This window comes from Electrophorus electricus, chromosome 3 (assembly GCF_041902795.1).
Source record: "Electrophorus electricus isolate QZ-2024a chromosome 3, ASM4190279v1, whole genome shotgun sequence".
NCBI lineage: Eukaryota > Metazoa > Chordata > Actinopteri > Gymnotiformes > Gymnotidae > Electrophorus > Electrophorus electricus.
The window spans coordinates 34,099,707-34,113,790 of NC_137499.1; the positions used below are offsets into that span (position 1 = coordinate 34,099,707).

Genomic DNA, 14,084 nt, shown 5'->3' on the forward strand with positions numbered 1-14,084 from the left:
TGCCAAGAAGTTGCTAAAGACAAATTTATTTGATTTGGTAAATTCCCGGAATATAACACCTCTGACTATAGAAAACATCCAAATGTTCCAAATTATCAGCAGTACAAATTTTTTTGCCATTTTCTACAAATAAACAGCTGAGGGATATAAAAACTAAAAACATACCAAATTAAAAACGTTCCCTCCTCAGAGTAACTGACAAACAAATCAGAACACTGACCACTGCAAGTCCCATGTAGGGACAGCCTAGTCAAAAGAAAATACAAATTAAGCAATAAATCACTCAACTTAAAAGAAAAAAAAAAAGCGATATTTACAAATACCTTACAACAGCAGTGAACCAATCCATCCCATTGTTCTCATTATTCCTAATTCTACTGCCAAATTTACACAGAACGTCATAAATCCTATGCCTTTTGCTCCTCACCACTATCACAGATAACCGCTACACCTTCCCATCTTAACCAAGTTCGTCCAGTTGGATACAAGAGACAAACACTCAAGACCTTCTCTGGCTTGTTTTGGAGGGTGCCGATACAAAATCTGCCCCCTATAAATTCCGCGAGAATACAAGCACCAGTGATCCAAGGTGTGAGCAGACAGCTCAACCACCAGCAATCCCTAATCTCTCCACGACGATCCTTCCTCCCCTTTTTTTTTTTTTATTTTATTTTATTTTTTTTTAAGTCAAAGGGTACTGAAGAGGAAAAAAAAAAAATAAAACAGCTACCCAAAACTGTTCATATATATACACAACAAAGGATTTTTCTCACCGTTAAATAAAACATTCTTTTACATTCCTTGAGCTGGTGCGTATAAGAACATGTCAGTGGTTGAAATGACGAAAAACCTACAAAAAGGTGAGCAAAGGGAAGTAGAGGAACACAGACTGGACAGCCAGCTGGTGGTCTTATCAGGGATAAGTGCACAGAAGTGTGGGGGATATTCATACCGCAATAAAAACAAACCAGTCTAATTTTTAGCAAACGTTTAAAACAAATTGAATGCGTCTTAAAGAAGGAAAATCCAAGGCAGCATCAAAAAAGATGTAAAAGAAAAGCCTGGATGAAAGAAAAGGACATCAAGTACAATCAAAACTAATGAGTCAGGGATGGGGTGGAGATTTCTTGAATACTACATATCTAGACGGAACAAAAATATTTATTGAGATGTCTTTTGTTGAGTTTTTTTATATTACTCCAAAAATAAATTCTGTCATTTCAGGCCATCAGATAGTGTGAAAATGATTAAAACTCCCCCCAAAAAAAAAATCCAGCTTTTTTTTCGCTTTTTTTTTCCCGTTTTTTTTTTTTTTTTTAAAACAAAAACAAAACCAAACCGTATATGTGATGGCAGCTATTGTACATGGCATGATAAACAAGCAGGTTGCGTGTACATAATAACTGACATTCAACATTACTACACTGTTTTTGAAAATACCACATTACGAACCAAAGAATTATTGAAACACACCACCACAGTAAAAGGAGCGATGACTTAAAAGGGAAAAAATGGAAATGCATGACAGTAGTAAGGATAGAAAGGAAGATATGAAAAAGACATTCAGAGTGCAATTATTTGGTCCCCTTTACCTCCCCAAAGGAATCCACCTAGCTAAGAGATTCTTTGGCTCGTGGGTCTGTCACTCCCCTAAAAAGACCTGGAGAAGAGAAAGGGCCTCGTCCCCACTTCTGTTATCCTTTGAAATAATGGCTTTAGACATTAAATGTTATGATTAACAGCTACTGTGTGATATCACAGGGATCTTTTAAAGGAAATGAATAAAAATTTGACAAATTAAAGGGGGCTTGTTAGCCAACCGAACACTTAACCCTGTTAAAATGGCAATAGGGGGAGGGGATTGGGGGTATATATATCCTTAGTCCTATGCATGTGCATTTTCTCCACTCGTTCAAACTAATTCTTTACAACCTTCCTTTACATTGTTCAAGCAAGCTCAGTGAAGCTGGAGGGGGGGGGGGGGGAAGGGAAGCAAAAGAACGAGTGCGAGAGCAAGAGAGAGAGAGAGAGAGAGAGATTGTTGCTCAGTGAGTGGACATGGTGATGCAGTGGTGAGCTCCCCCTGCTGGGTGGAGGAGGGCAGTGCAGGCCCAGGGCTCTGACATGGCTCAGTTCACAGGGTCTCTGGCAGTCTGTGGGCTCACTCTACTCCAGCTCCCTCTCAGTCAGAGTCGGAATCAGATGTATCACCCGAGCTGGAGGCACTGCTGCTGCTCTCAGATTTATTCTCCTTATCCTCAGCTTCTTCATCCTCTTCATCCTCATCATCATTCTGATCAACCAGACAAAGTGGATTTCAATACCACAACTATAAGCAGAACAGGAATGTTAAGGAACCACTACATTTGAAATGTTTTTTTAAAGAACAGATTTCAAGCATGGGTAACAGTTACAAGGCAACAAATCACTGGTTTAAATCAGACATGGAATCTAAAGTGAGACAAGTAAAAAAAAAAAAAAAAAAAAAAAAAAAAAAAAGTCCTGCCAGGATTTTTATCACCCAGTTCACTTAACTGTATGCAATTTCTCACCTAGTTAGTTTCACTGCTTCTGTCAGTGAGCTAATTAGCAAAGCCTTTACTTCATTAATCTTAACTATGCACCTCTGGATCAAATCCCATGCTGCTCGTTTAACAACAAACATTTGCCATAACTCAGAATTTGCAAAGAGAACAGTGCTAGCAATCTCACTTCATCATTGTCGTCATCGTCGTCATCATCCTCGTCTCCTTCCTCACTGTCCTCACCGCTGGATGAGCCCTCCTCAGACTCCTTGTCATCGTCATCGTCATCATCGTCATCGTCCTCATCTTCATCCAAGTCCTATGCATGAGAAGTACGAGGTAAACACAAGTGTGAGACTGCTGCATGTACGTTCCTGGGGTGGGGGTGGCATGAGGTGGTGTGCCGCTCACCGAGCTCTTGGTCGTCGCTTTCTTTTTGGCATTGGCAGCACCTGCTTTGCCTGCATTCTTCCTTTTCTGGAAAGACAAAGGGAATGAGTAGAAGTTGTATGTTAAAGCTAGCGCTAGGCTAAAAAAAACAAAACACCCTGAACAAAAAGAACAGAGATAACTTACCAAGGAATTGTATTCCTTATAAGTAGCTCTCTCTTGAGGTGATAAGCTCTGAAGTAGAGAACAAAAATATATTAACACAAGATCACTAATGTTTTGCTCACATTATAATTTTTTTTATCCAACAAAGAAAGAAAAACAATTAAAATGACAGCAACTAACTACATGAGCCCTGGCCATTTCCTAATTGTGCGAGATTAGCAGGTTTTAAAGTTGTGGAGTGGTGGCGACATGGAGGGATGTGGAGAGGTTACCGCAAGCCACTGCTCCAGCTGCACTTTGTACTGCTTTTGTTTCTCCTCTGCAATCTTCTTGTAGCGGTCTTTCTCCTTCTGCACAAGCCTCTGCCAGCGCCCGCCGATCTCAGCCATCCGCTCCTTCATGGGCAGGTGGTTCAGCTCGCCATTAGATAGCATCTCTTGGGAGAACTTCTGATAGCCATTTCTGTTACGGCAAAGACGAAAGGAGGATGACGTCGCAGCAGAGCCAGCATCGTCGGCTCACAAATAGTTCATGACAAGATTTCAAATGACCAGTCACTCATCACTGTCTACACTGTAGGCAGTGCAACAACCAAGACGCATGCAGATGAGCCATAGCAAACAGCGACTCACGATGGTGGTTTTTTGGGCTCTCCATCAAACTTCATCTTTTTCCCTGAGGCAACCACAGCTGTGGGGGAGCGCATCTCACTCAGCTCTCTCTGGGCAACAAGAAACAGGACACAGATGGCATGAGGACCGAGATAGGACCAGAACAAGATCTACTCAACAGGAAAGGTGATGAACATCAGGCAGTTTACAGTTCTGGCTTATGAACTATCCAAGAGTATGTGTGTCCTACTACTACTATGACTGCAGCGAGGCACACTGTTATAACAACTTCTAGTATTTGCCATCACTGAACTATGGAGACATCCAGAACACCTCTGGAATCTGGAGGATGACTGATGACATAATCTGTAGCTTGTCTTGTAGGTAAAATGAGATGCCACACTTGCCAGTTAAATCAAGTACAGGGGAAACTTTTGTTTGTCTGAACACCATGTCTGAACACTGAACCGTGACTTGAGTAGGTGCTACAACATTACAGATCTGCCCACCTCATATCGCTTCTGGTCCTCTGCAGCCTTTTTAATCCACACAATCTTCTCCTTCTTCTCCATGGTGTTCCAGGTGGCCTCCATAGCTTTCTGTGCCTTGGGCCGGTCATTCTGAACAAATACACAAATGGGACACAAGTTTTGAATTAAGATGTTCACTAACCATAGCAGCAGACAGCCATCGTATCAGGATGATACACCCAGATAAACCTTATTTAGGTTACGCCGCCTACCTTAAATCGGGCCAAGTAATCGCCAATGACACTGTGTTGCCAAATATCCTGCGCAGTCTTGGGTGGGTCCGGCAGCTTACTCTGCTCCTCCTTCCCCCGTTTCTCTGACTCTGCTTTGAGCACTGCCTCCAGGTTCTTATATTTTTCCTGTTGTAGGGTGGAACTTTCAATGACTGCGGGCGAAAGCTTGTGCTGCCATACTCCTTTGTACACTTTGAGAATGCTTGACCTGGAATGTGACCATCATGTCGCTCTGCTAGTCTCCATCCATACTACAGACTGTAAGCTTTAGTATACTGTACTACACTACAGCCATATTTAGTGTGCAGAATGTATTTCACACTATAACAGGTTTTTTTTTTGTTTTGGGTATACAACAAAAGTCTAGTCAGAATTTTTACGAATTCACAAATAAGAACTTCATAACACGGCATTGTTCAGGTGATCTCTGACTTTCAGACACAGGACAAGGCTTGGGCACATTCTTTAGCAAACAATTTAAAAGCAGAGAAATTTAGTCATGAGGAAAAAGTTCTAAATCAAGCATCCGCAAAACCATCAGACATTATGGCTGCACAAGCTTTCACCCACAGCCACCATTTCCAGATGAATTCACTTGAGGGTGTCATAGGGCCACTGAGCTGTAAGCCCAGGCTGAAGGAGTGATGGCAATCGTTGTACATGATGTACTACCTTCTTCTTGTCAGCAAGGTCATTCCACATGCGGGCCAGGAGTCTGGTGAGCTCGTTGTCGGACAGGTCGGGCCGCTCTTGCTGGAGCTTGGGACGCTTCTCCTCGGAGAAGATGAACATGGCGGAGATTGGTCGCTTGGGCTTCTCGGAACTGTTCTGTGTACACAAGGAAGGGAAGAATACGGTTATTTTTTAATTTATTTATATATATTATTTATATTTATATATAGAAACAAAAAGAGAGGAGAGCACGAACAAGCTTACCTTAGCTTTAGAGACACTCTTTTTAGGGGCAGGGCTACTGCCTCCAGTCCCTTTTTTAAAACCCACCATCTTCTGCTCTCCCAAGATTCTCTGCTGCTCTTCCTCTGAAATGCTCTACAGATCAAAAAGACTATTAAAACAAAGACCCCCACAGAAATGCCAACGAGGAGCAGCTAAGGAACATCTCCACTTACACACAGGTATCGGTTCATGTCAACTTCATATTCCTTTTTTTTCTGAAAAAAGGGGGTGAGAACATGATTAGCGATGGAAGGTTTAATTTTTTAAGTGTGAATTTCTGTGACATGCATATTCTCATAGTCTGGTACTTTGGAGCGCACCCCCCCCCATGTGGTCTTGTTTGTGTTGCATGTTTGCCGTGCGCATGCAGACCTGTTCGCAGCGTTTCTGGTACGAGTCCTTCTCACACTGTTTGAGCTGCTTCCAGCGCTGACTGCACATGACCATGCGCTCTGTGCTCGGGACGTCCTTCATGCTGGACATCAGCTCAGCACAGAACATTGAGTAACCATTACTGGAGGGGCAGCAAGAGAGTGCATAAACTGACACAGATTCCCCAAACACTTTTTTAATGTATTTGGCAGATGCTTACAATTTTCAATCATGTTACAGAGCTAGGCAAGTGTAGTGTTAGGAGTCTTGCTCAAGGATTCTTATTGGTATAGCACTTGCCCAGACAGGTTTAAACCCAAGTCCCTCACAAGAGAAGCATTGTTGTTAACCAATACACTACATCAAACAAAAAGGTGCCAACAGAGACTTCCACGTGATCTCTTGGTCACCAGCGCCATGCACGTCTACTTACGATGGCGGTTTATCGGGCCGACCATCAAACTTGTCCTTAAGCTGTCTTTCTGCTTTGGTCAGAGTGGACTTGACTATATCTTCCTGGGTCATGTTCAGCTCTGGATGCTGCTGAATGAACTCCCGCATCTTCTCCTACAAGAACGATGGTAAACATTTAAGAACCACAGCCCGAAACATGAAAGAACATGCACCCTGCTCATGAAAATAGTGGATCGTTGCCCCTTTTGATATTTCTACCACCATTGTGACGTGCCCTTTTAAAACATAAAACGCATAAGAAGCATAAAAAGCTAGCTCAGTCATGGCTAGCCAAGCTAGGGCAACAAGGCTTGCTCGCATTTGAACGTGGCATGCTTGGAGCACGGCTCATTTAATATGCAGACGGCCAGAAGCACCTCCCCAGCAGACTGGGAAGTCGCTCTCACCTCGTACTGCTTATGCTGCTCCAGGGACTTGCTGATCCACTTTAGCCTCTTCTTGTCCGACAGCTGCGTCCACCTCTTCCCTAGACTATCTTTGATCTCTTTGGTGGTGGCCTGAGCACAGAGGAACATAAGCATTCAGCCTTGCAACATCTGACCCAAAACCAAAATGAAATTCCAATAAAACCAGGGCCTTTAACTGGTGGAACTAGTTCACACTGAACACTCTCTTAACACTACAATATTTTGGGTAAAAGGGGCCCAGAACAGGGCTTTCAGGGGAGGGCTGGGCTGTTGGACAGACAGATGGACAGACGGACGTACATCAGAGTGAGTTTTAAGGTAAGCCTTCTTCTCGTGGTTGTACCAGAGCTGTTGAGGGGTCTTAGGTTTCTCTGGCACGTTGGAGCCCTTCTTACCCGTACTCTCCAGCAGGTCCGGATGCTCCTCCCTAAACACACACATCAGTTTCATGACTTAAAGCTCCACAAGTGAACAGTGTCATAGGGACGGCAGTGTGAATAAAAAGGTGAAATGTCACATGCATGGTGCTAGGCAGAGAGTGCTTCTCTTACCATTCCACTGCCTCTCCCATGCCAACAGCAATTACAAAAGCACTGTTAAATTGTATATTAATCATTTGCTTAAACTTACTTGAATTTCAACATGTTAAGTACGAAAGATTCCTTTTCTCTGAGGAAATCATTGACATACTTCTCCTGCAGAGGAAAAAAAGTAAACAAAAAAAAGTGAATCCTAGTTCAGTCAGTGTTAAATTTTACCAAGTTGTGATGAAAGAAATATGAGTGCTTCACAAAAAAAAAAGATGCACAAGCACAAAAAGGAAAAAACAGTATTTACGTGCGACTAATATATGACTGAAGTAAAAGGCCACATGTACTTGACCAGAGGAATGGAGGCACTCTGTCCCAAATATTTGCTCCCCTTGAACTGCACATAGACTTGACACATAGGTATAACGCTACCACATTAGAAAGGCCTGTCTGAGTTCTCCTGACTAAGCAGACTTTTATGTAAGACAAAGGCTTTAACTATGTGTGACCAAAGAAAGACATGGCAGTCTGTTATACAGAGATATTGTGTACAGAGCAGGTATATTTCATTAAGTGGCTACCAAGTGGATAAAAGACAAATTAGTCATTGTCATGAGATGATATGCATTTGATGGTAGTAAAATCTTTATTTTACCTAAAATTATTGAATAAAATATAAAAAAGTGGCAAAATTATCAGACTTCAATTGGCCCTTCACCAAGCCCCATGTTAGTTATACATTAAAAACTGTAACCAAGCATGAGTGGCTTAGTAAAGGGAAAATGGTGAAACATGAGGAACCTACAGTCGATATCCTCAAAATTTAGATGGGAGTGAGGAATGTTTTGCTTATCTGAAGTTAAAGGCGCAAGGGGAGACATATCAGATATGGACTAAACAGTGTGAAACACCCCAATGTGGGAACAATATCCTGGCATGTTTCAAACAAATGGAAAAGCAGGATAATTTAGTTTTGCTAGCAATGAATAAAAAAAACAAAAAAAAACAACGAACGCTATAAGGCTTCATAACTAAAGGTTATCTCAAAATAAAAAAATATATTTATTTACCCTGCTGTGCAAGAACATTGGTGTTCCTGTATGTTTGTCCCGCATGAATTGTTAAAGCATGGGTGCCTGATGCTTGCATTAGGAATGTCGAGCTTTTCCCTCAATTTTAAAGTCACCCTTTTCACTGGGAATGTAACTCTCGAGTGCATATTATTGTCCTCTCTGATATTTCAGAACCATTACAGAAATTTGGTATCATCATTTCCTTTGGAATATCTGACTGATATCATTGAACATGCCAGATTACAATGACAGACATAACAGCATCCAACGGTTGGGGGGGGGGGGACTTAGCAAAGTGTGATATAATGGTACACTTCTGTAATAAAATGCAGACTATAAGGAACAATCTGACAAAACCCAGGAGAGTCTGGAACAGTAGTTTTGTTTATAATTCGAAGGATCTTTTTTTTTTTCCATTGTTTTTAAAAAAAATGCATGTAACCCAGGTCTATCAGTATTCCACTTCTGTATTCAAAGTCTTCCTCTATATCTATTGCTCACTTTCACTTGGTTCCCAAAACCCAGTGCGCCCACCCTTGCTCCCACCTTTTTACGGTCTGGGAGCTCCTTGTATTTCTTGGAGAGGATCTTGGTAAGATCTAGGTTGCTCATCTCAGGGTGAAGTTTGGCATACTTTGCTCTCTTTTCCATGAAGAAGCGGAAGTATGGAGTAAGTGGTTTCTTGGGAAAATCTGGGTGTTTCTGTGGAGAGGAAGTGAGATATAAGCAGTCTAAAAGCTAAGGATCCACCTAACATAGGATGCATTTCTTGGCTGTTATGCTGATGAATGGTGTTCAGTTCCAAGTGATTCTACAAATGTGGCCAAAATGGGTCCTTTGTTTATGAGCATTCTGGAGACACATTCTTCCAGATCTTCAATCACCCGCAATTATTGGTGCACAGCCAAGTTTTAAAACTTGAGGAAATTCTTTTTTAAAAACCATTGGTGGAGGGCAGATATGGTCATGAAATCAAAAGTGTAACCATTATGTTTAAAAAAAGACCACATTAACAACATACAAGCTTCTAAACTACAACAATGGCACAAGCAAGAAAACCATGTCAGTGTACACCAACCTTTTTTTTTTTTTAACTGTACACCAAAATCAAATATTAATTAACTAAAAAATAATTAGCTTGAATTATGGACATGTGACAAATGTGTCGCACCACTTACTTATGATTCCCACATCACATACGATATACTGTCTATGATTCCACCATCATATATGATGTATTGTATATGACTGCCCATCTTGATTCTTTGCTAAATATGTGAAGGTATTACTTTAACTGGTTAAAAACAACAACAACAACAACAACAACAACAACAACTATTCTTGCTTTGGATGGGGGAAAAAGTGACGCCATGTGCAAGACAGAATATTATTGCCCATGTCAGCTTTAAGTGACAAAACATAGTATGGAGACTAGACAGACTCATCAGATGGTGAAAAGTCTTGTAATGTGTGACCCATGTATGCAAACCACAAAGATTTCAAGATTCCTGATTATAAGACAGCAAGTTGTGTGATGTGAACAGTACAGAGATCTGAAGACTAATACTAATGCTACATGACTTTCAAAGTACTGCCAGATTTAATTAAATACTGTTTTAATGAAGATTCATTTGAAGAAGACAGAACATGTTTGCGTACCTTCAGCTTTTTGCCTTTGTAGGGATTCTTGATATAATCTTGCGCATCAAAGATTAGCTCAGTCAGAGTGCGAAATTTGCGAATCTAAATGAAGGAAATTGATTTGAGGGAATGTTTATGTGTCTGCGAGGCATCTCAACAAAAGCTAGACATTCTTAAACAAACTTACACATCCACACAGCCTGCACACAAACATAAAACCAGTAAAGCTCGAGAGCCATACCAAGACAGAACATACAATTAAATGCATTTGGTCATTCTGTTAACACTCATCTCATCTCAAATAACAACTGAATTGTCTGTGAAGGCTGGTGGGCTAGAAGCATTCCATTTCACACTAAAGCACGCAAAATCCTCAAACCTATCACTTAACAGTCCCTTACCTCTCTTGAGACCTCGTTCCATTTCTGCTTGCACATCTCAGCCGAGTATGCGTTAAAGGCCACCTTCTCCCAGTCCAGATGGGCTTCTGACGTCTTGTACTTGGCCAGGTCCTTCTCTGGCAGATTCACTTTCATGGCATCCAGGAGTTTCAACAAATCATCCTGAGCCCAGACTACAAAAGTGGAGAATGGTTACAGTTTTCATGTTTAAACTCATCTGTGAATATTGGTTAAAGGTCAAAAGAGCATATTATCTGGAGGAAAATTGTGTGTCTAAAGTAGGAAAAGTGGGAAACATTTCCCTTAGGAGATTAATAAATGATATTTTATATTTCCTTATTTTAATTCGCCATCACCTTGCTCTTTATTGGTGGAATCCATTCCTCCGTTCATTCTCCAAATTCACCTCTGGAGACGAAAGAATGAGGACAACAAAAGATAATGAACGCACAAGTTATGAAGCGCAGTATTTTAAAACGTATAGTATTTAAAAGTAACTTTAAATTGTCATATATTTCAGACAGAATTGGAACCATTTTAATAAATATGAGCTTCCTAAAAAGTAATGAACACCGCGATACGTCACAAAAAAAAAAAAAAAAAAAAAAAAAAAAAAAAGACAAAATCTCAATACGGGAATGTTTTCTCTTACCGTTTTATTTCATTTTTTGCAAACGTCTACCTTGTTGTAGACGGTCGATTTATAACTAAAAAACACTAGTATTGATCGCTGCTCACTCTGTACATCGGAATTAAAACCCAGCCCTACACATAATAGTTGTTCATTACACCGCCCCTAACCGTTTACGCTGCATCGTGAGACATAGCCCATTGCTTGTGACGGTTTCAAATCTCAAATAACTCTGCAGTCGACACCAGCCAGAACGGCAATCCGTCCAATCTTCCATTTTGTCAACTGGTCTAAGATTTGGAAGGCTTATCCCACGATAACCGTTCGGCTACAGCTGTCTGCGACAACCATTTTGACTACGAAGCCCGTTCTCGCATCGAATGGGATATTTTTCGGGACGAGTGGATACTGGGAGGTACTACGGAAGGAGGAAGCGAGCGTTTCGACGGCAGGCGGGCAGCTGTAGGCAACCAGCTGACCACGGAGGATCTGCTTTCGGGCTCCGACGAGGGGGGAAAGGTGGCCAGGGAACATGACTACAGAATGCACCACTCGACTCTGCCTCACTTCCAACGGGGCGCGGATCTCGCTTCCGCCATGGAGGTTTTGGGTCGCGCCTTACACGAACGTTTTACGGAGCGAAAACCTTTACGTCCTCTATTGAAATGGCTGGTTCGCCATCTGTTAAGGAACAGTTGTCCTCTGAAACACCTTTTTTCCCGTTTTTTGCCTGCAATTGACCGGCTGAATTAGTCACAAAATGACTATCCAGAGCGAGGCGTTGCCAGTATTCATTCTGTAATGGCGACGCTTGAACCGACACGGTCGAGCTCTAAAACAGGCTTAGCCGTAGGATTGAAACGAACCAAATCTGATATGAACAGTACTAACATTTTTGTTTTAAAGAAATGCCCTTCAACTTCGAAACATGCGAATTTTTATTAATTCGGTTTTTAAAATTCAACAAATTGCATTAAATAGCGCAAGTTTTACTCAAACAAAATCGACATTTTGTGGGAAAGTAACTTGTAGAACTAGTGTCTAGCTAACCCAGGTTAGCTACAGCCGACCACACGTCGTCCACGTTGCCTTAACGGTGTGGTTCACGTAGGTTCCCTTTAGTAAATCTCTTGTTATTTTAAACAAATATCTACTAACTAAAGTGTTTTTTATCTTTGTCCTAAAATAAAATACAGCTAATATTTGCCGAGCGACCTGACTGACCTACACTAGCTAGACGGCTAGAGCTAAGCTAGCTTCGCGTCCCCACCGCCAAACAGTGTATCTTTAAATATATACAAATGACACCATATGAGCCCACAAATTATACATACGCATCGCTTCTGGCTCGGGTATCTTTAAAAATGATCTTACCGTAAAATCCGTCTTCTACCTCGACTTTCAAGCGACGTCGAGGAATACGGGGTAAACGCGAGGTGTGTGTAACCGTATGGCGGTGGATTGGAAGCGAGGTCTTCAATATGTTGGAGGAAAAAAAATAAGAAGAAAAATAAACTCACTGGCTCTAAATGCGCTCTCTTAGTTTTAGAAGTATGTACTATAAAAATAAATACGCGAGAAATGTTCCAGTGGCGGGTCAACCGTAGAATTTCCCGCAATATGAAAGGAAACAATGACGGCCGAAACGGAGCGCAGCTCACTGGCGTGACGATTGTTGTAGAGCCGCCATGCTACAACCACATGCATGGTGCAGGTCAGTGGCACTGCCACGAAAAAGAAAAACGATCTTAAAAATGTGCTCTATGGATAGGAACTCACCCGTTGTGCTCCTGAAACCTCGGTAGTTGATTAAACAGAATACTCGTGATCACGAACTTGGTTTTTCACGGTTTTAAGTCGTGCGAGAGCGAGTGAGCCCGTACGGTGAGATATTTAACCGAGCTCCCTGATGGCTAACCAGAGGCGGCTGGTTCTTCTCGCAACAGCCTCATGGAGTCCTGACTCGGCGCGGAAATAAAGACGACCGCACTGAGTTTATGCACACCGTACCCTTATCGAAATCGATTTTACGGTCAGATCGTACAAAACTTAAATGTATACTGTGTACGACGAAGATTATATTAGACCAACGAGATTTAAATAGACTATTTTCCCCGAGTCTCGGGACGGGAAATGGGGGGTAAGGCGACCTCGGAATGTACTGTACCCTGCGCCAGGCAATGCGATTTATAACGAGGCATTTTTTAAAAATTCAGACGAGTTTACAAGCATAATAACACAAATAAATCACTACATTGTAGTTTACCTCCGTCAGTCAGTTTACCCAAGGCTTGTTTATCAAACGGTCGGTTTAGATGAGGAGGCGGCGGTGAACCGTACCTGTCGCAGCGTGTGTGGAACTGGTTGTGGAACAAGGGGAGGGTTGAATGTTAGCCAGCACTGCGCCGCCGGTCCAGGGCACGGGCGCTCCAGTCCCCGCAGAGCAGCGAGACTTCCCCCCGCCTCCATCTCTCGCGCTCTCTCCTTCCAGTCAGCGCGCAGCTCTCTCGTTCCGACCATTTCTCTTTCCAAAGCGACATCCGCATTTTCACTCTCTTCCCCCACCGCCGCACCGCGCAGTCTTTCGCTCCTCCATTTGGATTCACTCTGGCTGGTGCGGACGGGCGACGTGGCCTCGAAACTACACCACGACACACAAAACGTTACCCGTGAGTTTTGGGTTTGCGGATGACTTCATGTACTGGTCTGGGTTTGTAACTGCATCTGTAAATAAATTACATCAATTTTGATAAGACTCCTGAGTGATCCTTGTGAAAAGTTAGGTAATATTCCCACACTGAAAAAGTAGGACAGTAGTGGGGGAAAGGACCCGAACAATGCTCCCTAGTTCACTTTTATATAGCCTAGTTCTTTTTCCCCCTTTTAAGTCTGTTTGACAGCTACATCTTTTTTTCCGTCCTGTAATATCATTCAACTCCACCTTGCCTGTTTATGGGCGTTACCAACACTGTCCAATCAAGACGCTGAGATCTGGTGAAAACAAATTATTTCCCAATGAGCGTACAGCCTCGTTAGAACATCAGTGGAATGACAGGCGAACAGTGGACAGAAGTAGCTTGTCATTGTTACAAGCGAAATGACAAAAACCAATCGCTGTAACAACCTATTAGGCAAACATTACAG

At 42.1% G+C, this 14,084-nt stretch overlaps 1 protein-coding gene across 7 annotated transcripts; it reads right to left on the reverse strand.

Moving 5' to 3' along the window:
• Positions 1-10: 10 nt before the first annotated feature.
• ubtf (upstream binding transcription factor) lies at positions 11-13,755 on the reverse strand. 7 transcript variants are annotated; one of them, XM_081711251.1, is made up of 22 exons: positions 13,207-13,755; positions 12,315-12,414; positions 10,666-10,717; positions 10,310-10,482; positions 9,927-10,010; positions 8,814-8,969; positions 7,295-7,359; positions 6,965-7,091; positions 6,644-6,754; positions 6,217-6,350; positions 5,784-5,925; positions 5,585-5,626; positions 5,391-5,504; positions 5,127-5,282; positions 4,434-4,568; positions 4,201-4,311; positions 3,713-3,801; positions 3,353-3,542; positions 3,102-3,149; positions 2,937-3,002; positions 2,713-2,844; positions 11-2,293 (listed from the first exon to the last, which is right to left on the reverse strand). In XM_081711251.1, the coding sequence occupies exons 3-22, from the start codon at positions 10,700-10,702 to the stop codon at positions 2,183-2,185; spliced, it is 2,223 nt and encodes a 740-aa protein (XP_081567377.1). In that variant the 5' UTR covers positions 10,703-10,717; positions 12,315-12,414; positions 13,207-13,755; the 3' UTR covers positions 11-2,182. The 7 variants fall into 7 exon arrangements, with proteins under 7 accessions (XP_081567377.1, XP_035381788.1, XP_035381784.1 ...); XM_035525895.2 differs by having other exon boundaries at positions 4,434-4,580; positions 13,281-13,750; XM_035525891.2 differs by having other exon boundaries at positions 4,434-4,580; positions 13,207-13,750.
• Between the last annotated feature and the right edge of the window lie 329 nt (positions 13,756-14,084).